The sequence below is a fragment of the Apaloderma vittatum genome, unplaced genomic scaffold (assembly GCF_000703405.1).
Source record: "Apaloderma vittatum isolate BGI_N311 unplaced genomic scaffold, ASM70340v1 scaffold9723, whole genome shotgun sequence".
NCBI lineage: Eukaryota > Metazoa > Chordata > Aves > Trogoniformes > Trogonidae > Apaloderma > Apaloderma vittatum.
In genome coordinates, this window is record NW_009706399.1 from 32,107 (window position 1) to 47,326 (window position 15,220).

Sequence of the window (15,220 nt, forward strand, 5' to 3'; positions counted from 1 at the left end):
AGAGATGTATGTGGCTGTTCTCAACACGCAAAAATCAGTCCTGCAAGAAGATGCAGAGAAGTTGCGGAAAGAACTCCATGAAGGTACCTGTCTGTAATAATCCTTTTGACTAAGAATGCAAAAACCAACATAGCTATTAATTCTTTTCTGATTTCTTATCTGAATTGGATTTAAAGATATTGGGGGTTACTTTTAAATGCAAAAGCCTTTAAAATGTTCACAGAAGAGCTGAATGTGGAGTTCTTCTGTGATGGATTAGAAGACATTCGTTCTCTCAAGGGATGCTGCTGCATTTCTGCGAAGTTCTTACAGTATTGCAAAACTCTTTCTTATTAAAGTGATTTTACGGGTGCTTAATTTGTGTACAGTTATGAGCAGTCTTTTTAAACCAGCTCTGAAAAAAAATAAACTGTTAGAATTCATGAATGGAGTTAAGGCGTTAGCCTCCTAATTGGGAAATCTTAAACTGTCAGTAATACATCCTTTATTACAAGCCAAGTTTGGGAATAAAAAACCCCGTCTTTTGTCATCCTAAGTAGTTGTTGAAGAAAGCCTGACAGTTCTTGATGAGAACAGTAATTACTGCTATTAATGCGAATGCTTCTCTCTGGAAAAGGTTTTAAAGATTCTGGTTCAGAATGACTCTTTCTGTTTTTGAATAGTCTGCCATCTCCTAGAGCAAGAGCGACAGCAGCACAACCAGTTGAAACACACGTGGCAAAAGGCCAACGACCAGTTCCTGGAGTCTCAGCGTTTGCTGATGAGGGACATGCAACGCATGGAAATTGTTCTGACCTCTGAGCAGCTGCGACAGGTTGAAGAACTGAAAAAAAAGGATCAGGTTACTTGCTGCTTTCCTTTCTTTCTTTTTTTTTTATTTTGTTTTTTTTTTCATCTTGAATACCATAGATTTAACTTGGTCTAACAGGTATGGAATTACATGCTGGAGACAAGTTATTTGAGTGTGTTAGGATTTCAGAAATGGTAGCTGACAGTTTGAATAGGAATTCTCCACTTGAATGACAGCCAACAGTTATAACAGAACCTCTGCATTTGTGCAAATATTTTAATATTAACATACATGGTACCTTTAAAAGTTGCCGGTATTGTGAAATGGAAGGATAATGTTATTCTGAAGTTAATATTGGAGGAAGAAAGTAATCTATGAAGCAGAACGTCAGGGTTAAGGGCATTAAGATAGCAAGTTCCACTTCTTTCTAGGATTTTTCCAATAGAGTACCTAGCTCAGGCATAAATTAAGAGCTTGATTTTAAATTAACTTAAGCATGTGATTGTGTACATACTTTGTGACGTCATGTTCTGTGTCTTTCTTTTGATTCTTTTTCCGTATGCAATGTTCCATTGTTAGAGTGGTCAAGGCACTTCTTATTTTCCAGATTTTGTTTTAACGTTCGTGCTCGTGTAACTGGCTGTTAATGGGGCCATTGGTGATGCAGATGCGTTGTCAGATTCTATACAACAGCCAGCGTAACAGCTCTTTTTGTTACTTCTTTGGTAATCCCTGTTACAAGAATTTTTGATCTAGGTAATACACTCTTGGATTAAACAAAATTATTTGAGAACATGAATTGGCCTCTAGACTTGAAAAATTCTCAGCTTGGGCGCCTTGTGAAATAAACACTAGATTTTTAACCGAAAGTATCGTTGTGTGATAAATACTGGGGTTTTAATGAAAATCATCTTTTCCAGTGCTATCTTTGTAGCTTCGTTTGTCATGAGTACTGCGGCAAACTGAATCACGCTGTATGTGTTCTCTGCCGACCGCCGATTTCTAGGAAGAAGATGATCAGCAAAGGCTTAGCAAGAGGAAAGAGCAGAAGCAAAAAGATTCAGATGATGAAACGAAAGCTTCGTGTTCTCTAGCCCCTGAGGAAATCCTTACCCAGCTCTCCAGTGAAGAGGTAAAAGAGTCAGCTAGTTCAAAGCAACCGTGAGCACTTGTGCATCCCTCAAGGTGTTGATTACAAATGCAGGTGCAAACTTAGTGCCCTTTTATTCTCTGTAGCTTAAAATTCATATTAAGCAGTGAAGAAGCTTCAGAGTTACACTTTATTAGAATTTATTTATTCAAGATTGGAAGACATCGCTTTACAGGCCTGAGAGGTGCTGTTAAAAACATTCGGGATGTTAACTGCTTTTAAATTCTCTTGGGATTTATAACCACATTCTAACACACCTAAATGTTCAGAATTAATCCAGTTGTCTCTGAGAATTCAACAAAAAGGTATGGAAGCTGCTTTGCTAAACTACTTGCTGAATTCTGTACTAAACCTACCCTGGTTAGACAAGTCTGAGATGACTGATAGTGAAGTTAGCGAGTTGCTTAGCACGTGCAAAATCATGCGACGCGTGCCGCTGCATGTGTTAAACTACAGTCAACTGCACAACTTGAGGTTTTGGACCGTATCTGTTCATCAGCCAGAAATAAGCTTTTTTTTGTTTTTTTAGCCAACCAGCAGCTGGGGTAGAGTGCACCAAGTTTTCCTGGAAGCTGCTTGAGCTCTGTTAGTGAACGCGTTGTAACAGCTCGTAAAAGTGATGTCGCTGGGTGTCGTTTGGGTGTTGTAGATGATCGTACGCTGGGGTGAGCTGCAGATGTGTTTGAAATTTGCCTAAACTTGCTCTTGTGAGGAGGCAAGTCCTGGTGAGCACACAGGTTGGGACTTGGAAGCAGTGTCAAAATGGGCAGTTACTTACCCTTTTCTGATCATCTGACAGGTTCCATTTTGGTTTTGCGAGTTGAAATAGGGACAAATTAATAAGAAAACCCTTTAAGTTTTGTACTGTAGAACTTACGCAAGCTTTGAGAGATTTGAAAATTTGCAGCCTGAGCCAGTATTTTGCCTGGTTTATTTATCCTTTTTGTAGGAAAAAAGGTTATGTACTTCCAGAGTCTGCCATTTATTCTTACCAATGATTTACAGCAGTTTAGAATGCAGAGAGATGCTCAGAATCGTAATATCTCAATGTAGGTGACATCTAGTTCTATCCTTTATCCTGCAGTGAGGACAGCAAGGACACAACTTTCTGTTTCAAACCCTGTGTTCTATACCAACACTTCTGTATCCAGATATGCAAATACGACTTATTGATGGGGAGCAAAAAAGTTTTATCTTCTGATGTTTCCTTTAATCTCAGTTCCCAGGATACTCTTCAGTCCCTTAGACACAACATTGATTTAATTCTAGTGATTATACCTATTGGAAAATTTTACATTTTGAGAAAGGGTATAGTTTCCAGAGTGGTTTTCTGTTTGTTTATGGCTTTGGTTTTGTGGCTTTTTGTGACCTTTTTTAACTGTACCGAAAGTGTTTTACAAGAGGCAATGAATCGAGTTACCAGTCGTGCCTTACAACTTGTAATTTGACTTCCAAGCTCTTCTCTGTTGAGCAGTTTGCAATAAAATCGAATGGTTTGTTAACTGTATCCCCAAAGAGTTCTTGTCTGAAGATCCAATTTTACATCAATCTCTATTCTCTTGACTTTTCGTTGTGAACTTGTTTCTATACATATAAATGTAAATACTGTGCCTACAATTATTAAAACGAGGCATTTACAGCAGGGATAAAAGCAGTGGTGCATAATATATAGTGATAGATGTAAAAACCTGTGTGGAAGTACCGTACATCCGCCTGCTTGTCTCTGCTGGAACTATTTTGGAAATGATTATTTTTCTCAAGAGACTTTGTTTGCGACGTTATTTTCTTTACATGTCTAATGGCAAGGCAGAATTGCGTAATATGTTGGAAGGCATTTGGAAAGCAGTCATGTGCTTTTTAAGTAAAGTGTTAGTGCGCTTTCTTCAAATGAATAAAAATAGATCAAGAGACTTAATGTACCTTGTACACGTCACAGGACAGTTAGTGCAGCTTTTGGTGTTGGCATTCCCCAGGATGCCTTTGTATTTAAGCCCAAGCTTTTCCCTTTTTTATTTTGTGTACAAGTAATGTTTTAAAGAAAATAAACTTCCTTCTCTGACAATATTTTGACAGGCACTCAAAAGCAGGAGAAGACAACTGTTCATTTATCAGTCTAGGGTAGATTTTAAGTACATCATTCTTGCATTCTTCATTTATTTTTGTATTAATTTAAGGCTTTTTTTTTTTTCTATGAAAGACTTCTTAATTTACTTGTGGAAGTGGAGTATTTGCCTTCAGTTGTGTAGATTATAGTTCTAGAAGTGATACTGCAAGTATCTCTCCAGTGGAAAAAGCGCCTTGTTTCAAATCCTGGAGGATGGAAGGGGACTGTGTCCTTGCTTGTCTGGCAGGAAGACAGATGCTTACAGAAGTCCTCTTGTCTTTTTGCTCATTCGTTTGTTTTGGCTTTTAGTTGTACCTCTATCCTGTGCTCTGCCATCTGAAGCTTAGAGATCAGATGTTCTCGCCCAAACCAATTTAAATTTTCCTTTACCACATCTAATAATGCAGCATCTCTCTTGTACCGTGAGTCTAGAGCGGAGCGTACGATTTTTCCTTCCTTGTTTTTCCATTCCAGGTGCATGTAAATAGCGCCCATGGCTCGGTCCATTCGTTGGATGCAGACTTGCTCCTTTCTTCGGGCGAATCCTTCAATAAATCAGATAGCGATATGTTTAAAGACGGACTCCGGAGAGCACAGTCGACAGACAGTCTGGGCACGTCTGGGTCCTTACAGTCCAAAGCTTTAGGGTACAACAACAAAGCCAAATCCGCTGGGAACCTGGATGAGTCAGATTTTGGACCACTTGTCGGAGCAGATTCAGTGTCCGAGAACTTTGATACAGCTTCCCTTGGGTCTCTGCAAATGCCAAGCGGGTTCATGTTAACCAAAGATCAGGAAAAAGCGATCAAAGCGATGACACCAGAGCAAGAAGAGACTGCCTCGCTTCTGTCCAGTGTTACCCAAGGGGTAGAAAGCGCTTACGTATCTCCCAGCGGTTACCGCTTGGTTAGCGAGACGGAGTGGAACCTGCTGCAGAAGGAGGTGAGTAGCCACTGCGTGCATCTGCCGGGACCGTGTTGTGGGCTGTCTGCTCGGTGAAAACTCCTCCTGGTTTGCTTTGCACGGAGTCAGATGCAGAAGGAAATAGGTGGCATCCTACGTAGCTCTTTGCTTTCCTTCCTTGGGGATGCTTCAGCAGGTAAACCCTGTTGGCTGAGCCTTTTCGTGGAAAGGTCAGCTTCACTTCAATATGGGATATTTTGCTCTTAGGGAAGGGTCTGGCAGAGGTAGCTGTTGGTCTTGCAGATATATGAGAGGGTAAAATAAGACAGGAGAACTCAGAGAAGAGTAGAAGATGGGAAGCAAAGGAAAAATGTTATAGTGCAACGGGGGATGACTAGAAAAGTGCAGAGGTTATCAAAAGGAGCAGAGCTAATGGTGCTGCTTTGTACAACAAGGAGTTTCACTGAGGATTGCACGCAGAGCGCGATTTAGAAATGAGCAGCCAAGATACGCAACACATCAAGCTACCACGGAGGAAGCTTCAGGAAATTGCCGGGGACTTGCATCATCAGAAACCAATTTCTGAGAGCGACAAGCGGTAGCTCAGGTTTAACACTGTGCCACTTCCAGTGTGGGTCACCAAGGAGATTGTTGCCTTCTGGGTGTTCTGCCTGTCAGTTTTTCAGCAGCTTTATACGATGCCAATTCAAAGCTCACAGTTTGTTTCTTGCTGAAAAGAGGAGTATTGTGGGGCTCTTGCTGTTACTCTTTCAAAAGAAGAGAGGCCATGGAGCAACATTTCTGGGGAAAGAAAAGGCAGGGGGCGATAACGGTCCTTTGCGGGTGAAAAGAAAGACAAGGTGAGGGTAGAAAAAAGCCACGTAGGAATGCGGTGAGAGAGAAGAGGATGGGCAAAGGATAGATGAAGATAACTAGTGATATTTTATTTCCTCAAATCGTTGGAATTCAGCTTACCTGCAGATCGTTACTTAGGAAGGAGGTCTCTCCAAACCTTTCGTCAAGTTGGTTTTTTTGTGTTCCTGCTAATGTGTGGTATCTGGAGAAATTAAGGCATTGTGATCTCAGAGCTGAGTTAAATCCTCTACTCTTGAGTGTTTTCTTGTCCTGTTGACATTTTGAGACACTTTACTCCAACCCTTTCTCAGAATTCAGAAAAGAAATGCCCTGCTTCCCTCGTGTTTCTGGAGACAAGGGTATGTAGATGCCAGTCTGTGTGGGTGCCACACGGAGCAGCACACACAAATAAAATTTCAGCTCAGACCTGACTTGCAGCTGGAGCTTTGATAAAACTTCATTTGTCCCCTGGGCCAAAACCTGTTTTCTATTTTGTTCTTTCCCAATTGTTGATGAACTCACTTGGTTTGTGTTGATTAAAAAAAAAACAAAAAACAAACCCACAAACAGAACAACCAGACAAACCAAAAAACCACACACACACAGAAGACCCCGACGTCCGTCTGCCAAACAAGCACCACAGCATTGTGCTCGTTATCTGATGTGTAATGCAAAATAATTGCGTGAAAAAAATACTACGGCCTCTGGAAAGGTTTTCTCTGAGATGTCTGTTTCCGTACGGATAATTAAGTAATACAGTTCAAAAGGACACACTGAATGACTTGATGAACTCCTGCATGCTGTGGCTTATTGCTTTTGTGCTGGCAGTGGGACCCGTGCCAGGAAAAGCTGATAACCTGCAGCTGATGGACGTTACCCTTTACTTTTAGAGCAACTCAGTCTTGTCATTACGTGATCCTGCCACTGTCTTTTGCCTGGAATGTTTTGTGCTCACGCAACACCCCTGAGAGTATGTAGCACTCCGGCATTATGGCCTTTGTGGCAGGTGATAACTCTGTGTTCTCCAGGTGCAGAACGCAGGGAACAAGCTGGGCAGACGCTGTGATATGTGCTCGAATTATGAGAAGCAGTTGCAAGGGATCCAGATTCAGGAGGCCGAGACGAGAGACCAGGTGGGATTTCTCTTCTAGCTTTAGCAAGGTTTTTGCACCTACACGAACAGCTAAAGATGTGACAGTGAACCTTCCACTGTTTTGTTCATTGGTTTTAATTGAATAATGTCAGCACATTTAAAATCTGGATAGCCTCTGACGGCTTATTGACGTAACCTGACTTATTATTGGTATGTGGTCATGAGCACCACGTGTACGTATTTTTGTAAGGATTCACCACTTTGTAAACCCATGCAGTAAAGGCACAGTTCTATAAAAAGCGTTGTGCTCATGCTGAGGTCAGTATCTTTCAGAATTTATGTTCTAAAATACTTGTAATGCGTTCAAGTCTATTATCTTTGGTACTGCAAGAATTGTTAACGGCAAAGAGAAAATTAGAGGACCTCATCCTAGCACCATAAAACGACTGTAAAGCACTGGAGGATGTTTGTTCCCTGCCGTAGACTGAAGAACAGGTTTCAGATGGGTACGCAAGGCACGAGTCACATTCTGCTTGGAAATGAGGGACCGAAGTCATTCGACGGCGACGGCCCAGGGTGCTCAGGAGTCCCCTGTTTCTTTATCTATGCTCTTGTGATGCCAGGTGTTTCAGAAGAACAGCAGAGGAACTTGTGGGTTGTGTCAGGTTTTAAGGGATTTTGTGGTTTGAGGGTGCAGCGGGGTGTGTTTGTGTTCAGGAAATAAATACTCCCTGAAAGAATGGAAAAGGAGATGGTTTTGTTGTACCAACACAGGTGAAAAAGCTGCAGGTGATGCTGAGGCAGGCTAATGACCAGCTGGAAAAGACAATGAAAGATAAGCAGGAATTGGAGGATTACATGAAACAAAGTGCTGAAGACTCCTCGAATCAGGTACAAGCATTTTGTAGTGAAGATGGTGGGAATCATGAAATGCTATTCCAAAATAACATGATAAGAATTCGGCTTCTGATAGATTATGGATGGACTACCTGCTGTAGAGGCAATAAAAATGAGAAGTTCTGGGTTTGTTATGCTCCACCCAAGTCTGCCACAATTTCTAGATAAGCCTGACCTGTCCCTGGTATCATGTTACCCAAGTTTGACCCTGAAGTTTCATCTCTAATCGTGAATTGGAGTAGCATTTGAGTTCTGAAGTGCATGAAATCACCCCAGCATGCAAAAGCAGCCCTGTGTTCTTGGTCACCATCCTTGTAGGCAGAAGAGAGCTACTGCCCTTACCACTTGCTCTCATCAATACTTGACACCCAGTTAATGGATTTCTGGGGAAAACAGGCGGTTAATGAGGAGCTGAGGAGGCAGTAACAGTGGTCAGTCCAAAATAGGGACCAAACTTGTTTAAAGTGCAAGATTTTTCAGTCTAAGATATGTTCTCCTGAACAGCAGAGCCAGACAGGATGGATGGTAGTCATATTTTTTTAAAAAGAAAGCAAAAAAAGTCATCACCTGGCCTGTTAAAGATGACAACATTAGGGAAGTGCTGCGTACAAGAGGTTGACTTTACTTCACTTGAGCTGGAAGACTTTCTTCCATCCCACCCAGTATCTTTCCGTACCAAGGCAACAGTAGTCATCAGACAAAGTTTGTCCTAAATTACAAGAGTATGTTTATATGTTTGTTCTTTTGACAGTACCAGGGTGCTCTTTAAGTAATGCTTAATCTTACTGTTAAGCACATGTTGGTTTAGAATAATTAATTGTAAGGTTTTTGAAGATCTATGCTTTAGAGAAAGACACACAAAATTACTTTTAAAAATGCTGAAAACTTACATAGTAGCTCTGCTGTTTCCCTTCAGCGTCTCTGAACTGGCTTGCATTCAAGTGTGATTAGAATTAAATTTTATTTGTTATGTAGAGTTTGATAAATAGAATATAAGCATGTTATTGCTATAGAAGCACAGTATCTCTTCTTACTGGCTTCAGTTGCGTTATTCATTACTGAGTAAGGAGTTAACAAAATAAATATTAATGGATTAGTCTGAAATTCCAAAGTCTATATTAGTAATGAAGGCAGACAAGAGAACTTCAGTGGTTGTTTCTTTTTCAAAAAGTGTTTCGTACCGTATGTATTTGGCTCTGTGGGTTTTCTCTTTTCAAGATCTCGTTGCTTATGGCTAAATGTCAAAAGTCGGAGAACTTCCTGGCCGAGCTGCAGCAGGCGTTTCTGCAAGCGAAGAGGAGTGTCCAGGAGCAAATGGTGAGGCAGCCTGAGCCCCGAGGTCACTTAAAGAGCGCGTTTGTGTAACCTTTGGAGCTTGAGGTGTTTCTAAAAGAATTTGTCTTGCTGCCCTGCCAAGGGTCGGCATCTTAACGGTGAAGGTACCGATCGAGTGAGCTCTGATGGCAAGTGCTGGATGTGGAGCAGTCGGTAGGGTCGGGCAGGCGTGCTGGCTGTGTGTGTGCCTACTGGTTAGTACGGAGATCACTCACCAGGCCACTTCTTTTCCCCCTTATTCATTATGTACATTCCACACCCAGTTAGTATCTTACTTCACCTCAAATCTGAAGATGGAATAGATTTTCTCAAGACAGTTTTTTAGGATTCATCACAAGTACCATCACTAGTGAGTATTTTCTTAAGTTTTAGAGATGAATGCTCAGTTTTTTTACGTGTCGGTCTCAAAATACCAGCCCTAACACCCAGAAAGCTATATGTAGGGGAACTTATTTTTTATTTTAAAGTATTTTGAGCATTTTGTAGGAATTAAGCCAGAGAATAGCAATAGGACCTCATTTCCTAGAGCAAAACAAAGTCTAACTTCTTGGAGCCATTCATTCCCTTCTACATTAGAATCATATTTTTTCTTGTTTTCCTCCCTTGCACGGCATTGTGAGGACTAAGAACATTCATGCTCATTAATCCCAATATTGTGTTTCTGGGAGGCTGGGATTGCCTATAGGACATCAGGGCGTGACTCGCAGAAACGTTCGGTTTGATGTTCTGCAGGAGAACCTGCCTCCTGGAGATGCAGGAGATGAGAAATGCGTTGACCTGAACGTGCTTTTCGTGCCATCCACCTGTTGCGCAAAGGGCAGCTTCCCTCAGAGTTCAGGTCCCTGTTTCCCTCTACTGCAGCAATCATTCTTCACAGAAGAGGATTTTTGTTTTCCCTTTTGTAACGCAAGCAAAACTCTGTTTGTGAAATCCTTTTTCTTTACGAGGGGTCAGCTGGTTTGATGTTTTTGTCAAAAGGCAGTGGGAAGCAAACACCTGCCGTGGGAAGTTGCAGGTTGAGTGTTTTCAGTTTTTAATAACCCGATCTTGCAGCTGAGTTGTTGGGTGATTTTAATAAACATCGCTGCCAGTTCCCAAAACCACGTGAGCACAGCCAGCTAGTGGGAAAACACAGAAGAAAACTGGGAGGCCGGACGATGCTGGTTTTATCACTTGCTTCCTCCTGGCTGCCTGTACAGTGCCAACAGCCTGATCTCGCCTTTATTTCTGGTGTGTAGGCCAGGCAAGAGAGAACTGATCCTGAGATCCGCACAATCATTTTGTTCCCCTTTTTCACAAAGACCATCGATTCACCAGGGTTTTGAAAGCCGTGGTAGTAGCTTGGGCACAAAGAGATCCGAGTGTGACCCTAAGTGAGAATTTCTGCTTTTCTTTTCACTGGAGGCTGTCCTGACACAGTCCAGGGAGCAGGTTTCAGAAGAATTGGTGAGGCTGCAAAAAGATAACGAAAGTCTGCAAGGGAAACGTAGCTTGCATGTGTCTTTACAGCAAGCCGAAGATTTCATTCTACCAGAAGCTGCAGAGGTAAAACATTTTTCAGTCATGACCGCAACTAATGCATGCGACTAAATCTCACTGGAAGGATCTTTCCGAAAAAGCTGACTCAGATAGCTCGATGAGCAATAATCTGGATTTTAACCCTGTAAGTCTGTGATGTACGAAAGCAGCAGTCTGATCCCACTGTGCCGTGAGCGTGCTTCAGGGTACGGGGTAGATTTTCATAGTAAAACGAGTTGGCTGTGGTCAGACAGCTGCTCTCTTCTCGCTAGAGCGGGGGTTTCTCTCAGTTCAGCTGGTTTAAGCTGTATTTTGCAACTGGGTGCACAAGTGTTGAGTCGCCGTGGCTCCAGTGTAGATACTGATTCAATAAATGAAGCTAGGTCAAGTCACCCTGATTTCTGTCCGGGCGTTAAGAACAGTGATAATCCTGAGCCTTGAATAATGATCACCCTTGTCATCCTTTCCATGGCCACCTCCTTGCGCTCCAGCCTGTCGAGCTTAAAAGCTTGTGGGTGGTGAAGGGCAGGGGGAGAGGGTTGTAACGCTGTTGGGACGTGAATCTTGACGTGTTCTTCATTTGCTATGGCCAAGCCAACTGATTTTAATACCTCGCTGGATGCAAGATGTGATGTGGGGGATGAAAAACATCGAGGTAGCGTAACTTTTGTCTTTGGCTCATGTGCTGATGAGTCTAATACTGCGGTGTGTACCCGGAGATGTTAATAAAAATCTTTGCTAATCCTTGATTCAGGAGCTCCGTGAGCTGATTTTAAAATACCGTGAAGACATCATCAGCGTGCGGACAGCAGCTGATCACCTCGAGGAGAAACTTAAGGCCGAGATTCTATTCTTAAAGGAGCAGATTCAGGCTGAACAATATTTGAAAGAAAATATAGAAGAAACTCTACAGCTGGAAATAGAGAATTGCAAAGAGGAAATAGGTGAGCAGGGGGAAAACAGTCTCAGAACAGGAGTATTTAGGAATTAGTGGGCTAAGTGAAGACTTGAGTTTGTGATAAGTAGGCCTATCTGAATTTTAAATACTGTCCATTTTTGATAGCAGATACACCAAAGCTGTGCAGCTGAAAACAAAAGGACAGTTATTTACCTTTGAGGTACCTTTGATGTAGCAAGTGCTCAATTCTCCTTTAAATATAAACAGGAATCACAGTTTCCTGTGTTTTTCTTGCATTTAAGCCTTAATGTTCTTGTCTTTCAGCTTCAATTTCCAGTTTAAAAGCTGAACTGGAAAGAATAAAAGTGGAAAAGGAACAGGTAAGGAGCCCTTTCACTGTGGAATTTTTGTCGTGGGTTTTGTTTTTTAAACAAAAGGGAATAGAATTCTTTTTTCCACTCATCCTATCCATGACATCATGTTGCCTTCAACATCAGCCTCTTCACATCAGAGGAGATGAACTTCCCTGCTTGTGAGGTGTCAGTCATTCATAGTTCTGTTCCTTACAAGGAGTTTTGTCTGTTTAATTGATCTGTAAGTGAAACACTGTGTTAACTAGTTCCTAACTAATACTAGTCTACGTAATAATAACCTAAATGTCAGGTTTGGCTATTTCCCTTCAGCTCCACACAAATAAATGGAGACAAAAAGCTGTCAGTTAGGTGTTTTCCGTGTCCATAGGAGAGATTGTTTAGGTGTATTTTGGAGTCCTGGGAAAAACACTTCAGCTCTACTTCTGTATGAAGGGACTGTGAGAAATCAAAATGTTAGGAGGTTTCATTAATGCTTTTTATTATTATTATTATGTAGTTGGAAAGCTCTTCGCAGGAAAACCTGCAGCAGCTGGAGAGTCTGCAGGAAACAAAAAACACCTTAGAAGAACAGCTGAAGAAGGAGACGGCAGCAAAGGTAGCTATGACGTGTGGCTGTGAAGCATAGATGATGATCAAACCATTGTCAAATAATATGTTCGCTGCAAAAGAATGAAAAAGGAAGCTTCTGAATGTTGATGAGGATCTGGCAATGAAACAGCATCTGCTGGATGCAGTTTAAATTCTCATCCAGCAACGTGCCCTCGTGGCCAAGAAGGCCAACGGCTTCCTGGGGTGGGTTAGAAGGGGAGTAGCTGGTAGGTGGAGAGAGGTTCTGCTGCCCCTCTGCTCTCTCCTGGTGAGGCCACATCTGGGATCTTGTGTCCAGTTCTGGCCCCTCAGCTCCAGAGAGACAGGGAACTGCTGGAGAGAGTCCAGCGCAGCCCCAGGGATGATGGAGGGATGGAACATCTCCCTGGGGAGGAAAGGCTGAAGGAGCTGGGGCTCTGCAGCTGGAGAAGAGGAGCCTGAGGGGTGACCTCATAAATGTTTATAAATATGTCAAGGGGGAGTGTCAGGAGGACGGAGCCAGGCTCTTTTCAGCGGTGTCCAATGACAGGACAAGGAGCAATGGATGCAAGCTGGAGCAGAGGAGGTTCAACCTAAACATAAGGAAAAACTTTTTCCCTGTGCGGGTGCCGGAGCCCTGGCCCAGGCTGCCCAGAGAGGGTGTGGAGTCTCCTGCTCTGGAGACTTTCCAACCCGCCTGGACACGTTCCTGTGTGGCTGCCCTGGGTGACCCTGCTCTGGCAGGGGGTGGCACTGGGTGAGCTCTAGAGGTCCCTTCCAACCCCCAACGTGCCGTGACTCTGTGATCCCGATCACTTTTCGCTTGGATTTATAAAGCGGGGCATCTGGATTGCTGCTGACTTGGGTATCTCTTTGGAGTTACCTTCTGAAGTCAGGCGTCAGTAACATTTCTGTGCCCAGAATGCTTCCCGACGTGCCAGGCTGCTGCTCCGAGTGCTTTGGTGCTTTTGAATAAGAGTCACTTTGCTGTTCCTGTAGGAAGGAGCCCTGCTTTGGCGGTCAGGTGAATTAACTGTGACCTGATTTCTTCTCTCGGGTTTTTGGCAGGTTTGTTGGTTGATTTTTGATTCGTTTTGGGGGTTTTTTTTCTTTTTTTGGGCAGGAGTGTTTTTGCCCTTCCCCAAAGACTTCTTCAACCGAAACTCAACACAGCAGGGCAGTTACAGTTTTACCAGCAGATTGCTGCCTTTCATCTGCGGTCATGTCTCATTAAAACTCAGAAATCTGCTTTTTTGAGATCTTTGGACATATTAAAAGACATGGAGCTTTTTTTATACTTTAACCAGTCTAACGAGGATGTTTGTCTGATGGGTTTTAGCCTCTGATTCTGCCATTAGAGGTGTCAAAAGAGTGCTTGGTTTTATTTTTTTGCCAGGACTCTGAGAAGAGCCATGCTTCTTTGCTCTAGTACCATGCTTTATCAGTTTATATGAGCTTCTCCTTCTTTATTCAGTTTAAGCACAGCATAAAGAATCTTTTTCTCTTCAGGCAAACCTTGAACAGCTGGTATTTGAAGAGAAGAATAAAGCTCAGCGGTTGCAGACTGAATTAGATGTCAGTGAGCAAGTGCAGAGAGATTTTGTAAAGCTTTCTCAGACGCTTCAGGTAAGGGAAGTGCCATCGATCTGTAAGGTGCCACTTTCGTTTTCTACTACAGAGCTGTGTACATTGGTATTTATGAACTCTTTTTAAAGTTATTAGTATAATAAACTGATCAAGTATTCCTAGTATATTAGTATTAAAGCTGACTGGGGATTTTATTCTGGTTACTTGGTTCTCAGCAGCAAAGACACAATTATTGTACAAAAAGGGACTGCAGAGAGCTCTAAGTGATGGTCCCTTTAGACCCCAGTTATCTCATTGTCCATCTCCTGATGTTTTTCCCATATTTTACTTTTCCATCACAAATCTTTGGGGTGCAAACATTTATGGACAAGTTTACTACTGTTTGATACGAATCTAGGATATGGTTCTTTGTAGTCACCGCTTTCTGTTTACACTAAACATGTTCTCCTTGGTATTGCCACTGTTGCTGTCCTTCTGTTTCCTTTAAAAAATGGAACCTGTGATCGGGGATGAGATACTGAGGAGGCGGCTGAAGGAAGGAGTTTGGGCAGGACCGTTCACAAGGCTTGTTCTGGTTCATTTGGGATGGTTCATTCTGGTTCATGGGAATGGTCTCTGTTTCTCTTAACTGTGCAGAGCACCAAGGGACCTGCGGTTTTTGTGCTTGCAAAGTGACTAATTGTCTCCTCAGGGAGCCAGGCTAGACTGGTCTCAGGTTCAGTGCCTGTGGTTTTAGAATTTGCACGCCCGCCTCACGTTCCAGCTTACTAGAAATCTTGCTCACAAAGGAGATGCTGAATTTCAGCCCTGTCTCCATTGAGTTCATGGCCAGTGCAGTCAGCCAAAACCTACAGAATTAAAAATGCAAATTTTTTGAGTCAAGTCTTCAGGTTTATTTAGAAAACTAAGCCAAGATCGCAGTTATTTTTAGAAAAAACATACACACCACTGAAGAGATGTGGTGCACGCTTCCAAAACTTGCATTAGCAGGCCGTCAGTAGTGAGCTCAGGCAGAGCACTGCAGCTCTGTATTTTGTGTTTTCTTTCCTCCCCTGAGCAGTTACTACACACGAGTTTCCCAGCAGCTGGTGCTTCCAGTTTAAACAATGGTTTGTGCCATCTCCGCTGTGTGCACGATTGACCTGAGCC

At 42.6% G+C, this 15,220-nt stretch overlaps 1 protein-coding gene across 1 annotated transcript in view; it reads left to right on the forward strand.

Moving 5' to 3' along the window:
- Positions 1 to 14,110, forward strand: part of RABEP1 (rabaptin, RAB GTPase binding effector protein 1) — a gene marked incomplete at its 3' end in the record, with an annotated part of 26,880 nt that extends 12,770 nt beyond the window's left edge. The window contains exons 5-16 of the mRNA XM_009865776.1: positions 1 to 83; positions 663 to 841; positions 1,797 to 1,922; positions 4,519 to 4,986; positions 6,831 to 6,935; positions 7,670 to 7,786; positions 9,011 to 9,109; positions 10,532 to 10,672; positions 11,400 to 11,589; positions 11,868 to 11,923; positions 12,414 to 12,512; positions 13,994 to 14,110. The exon at positions 1 to 83 is cut by the window's left edge and continues 74 nt beyond it. Coding sequence (XP_009864078.1) covers positions 1 to 83; positions 663 to 841; positions 1,797 to 1,922; positions 4,519 to 4,986; positions 6,831 to 6,935; positions 7,670 to 7,786; positions 9,011 to 9,109; positions 10,532 to 10,672; positions 11,400 to 11,589; positions 11,868 to 11,923; positions 12,414 to 12,512; positions 13,994 to 14,110 — 1,780 coding nt within the window. The remainder of the gene's footprint in view (positions 84 to 662; positions 842 to 1,796; positions 1,923 to 4,518; positions 4,987 to 6,830; positions 6,936 to 7,669; positions 7,787 to 9,010; positions 9,110 to 10,531; positions 10,673 to 11,399; positions 11,590 to 11,867; positions 11,924 to 12,413; positions 12,513 to 13,993) is intronic.
- Between the last annotated feature and the right edge of the window lie 1,110 nt (positions 14,111 to 15,220).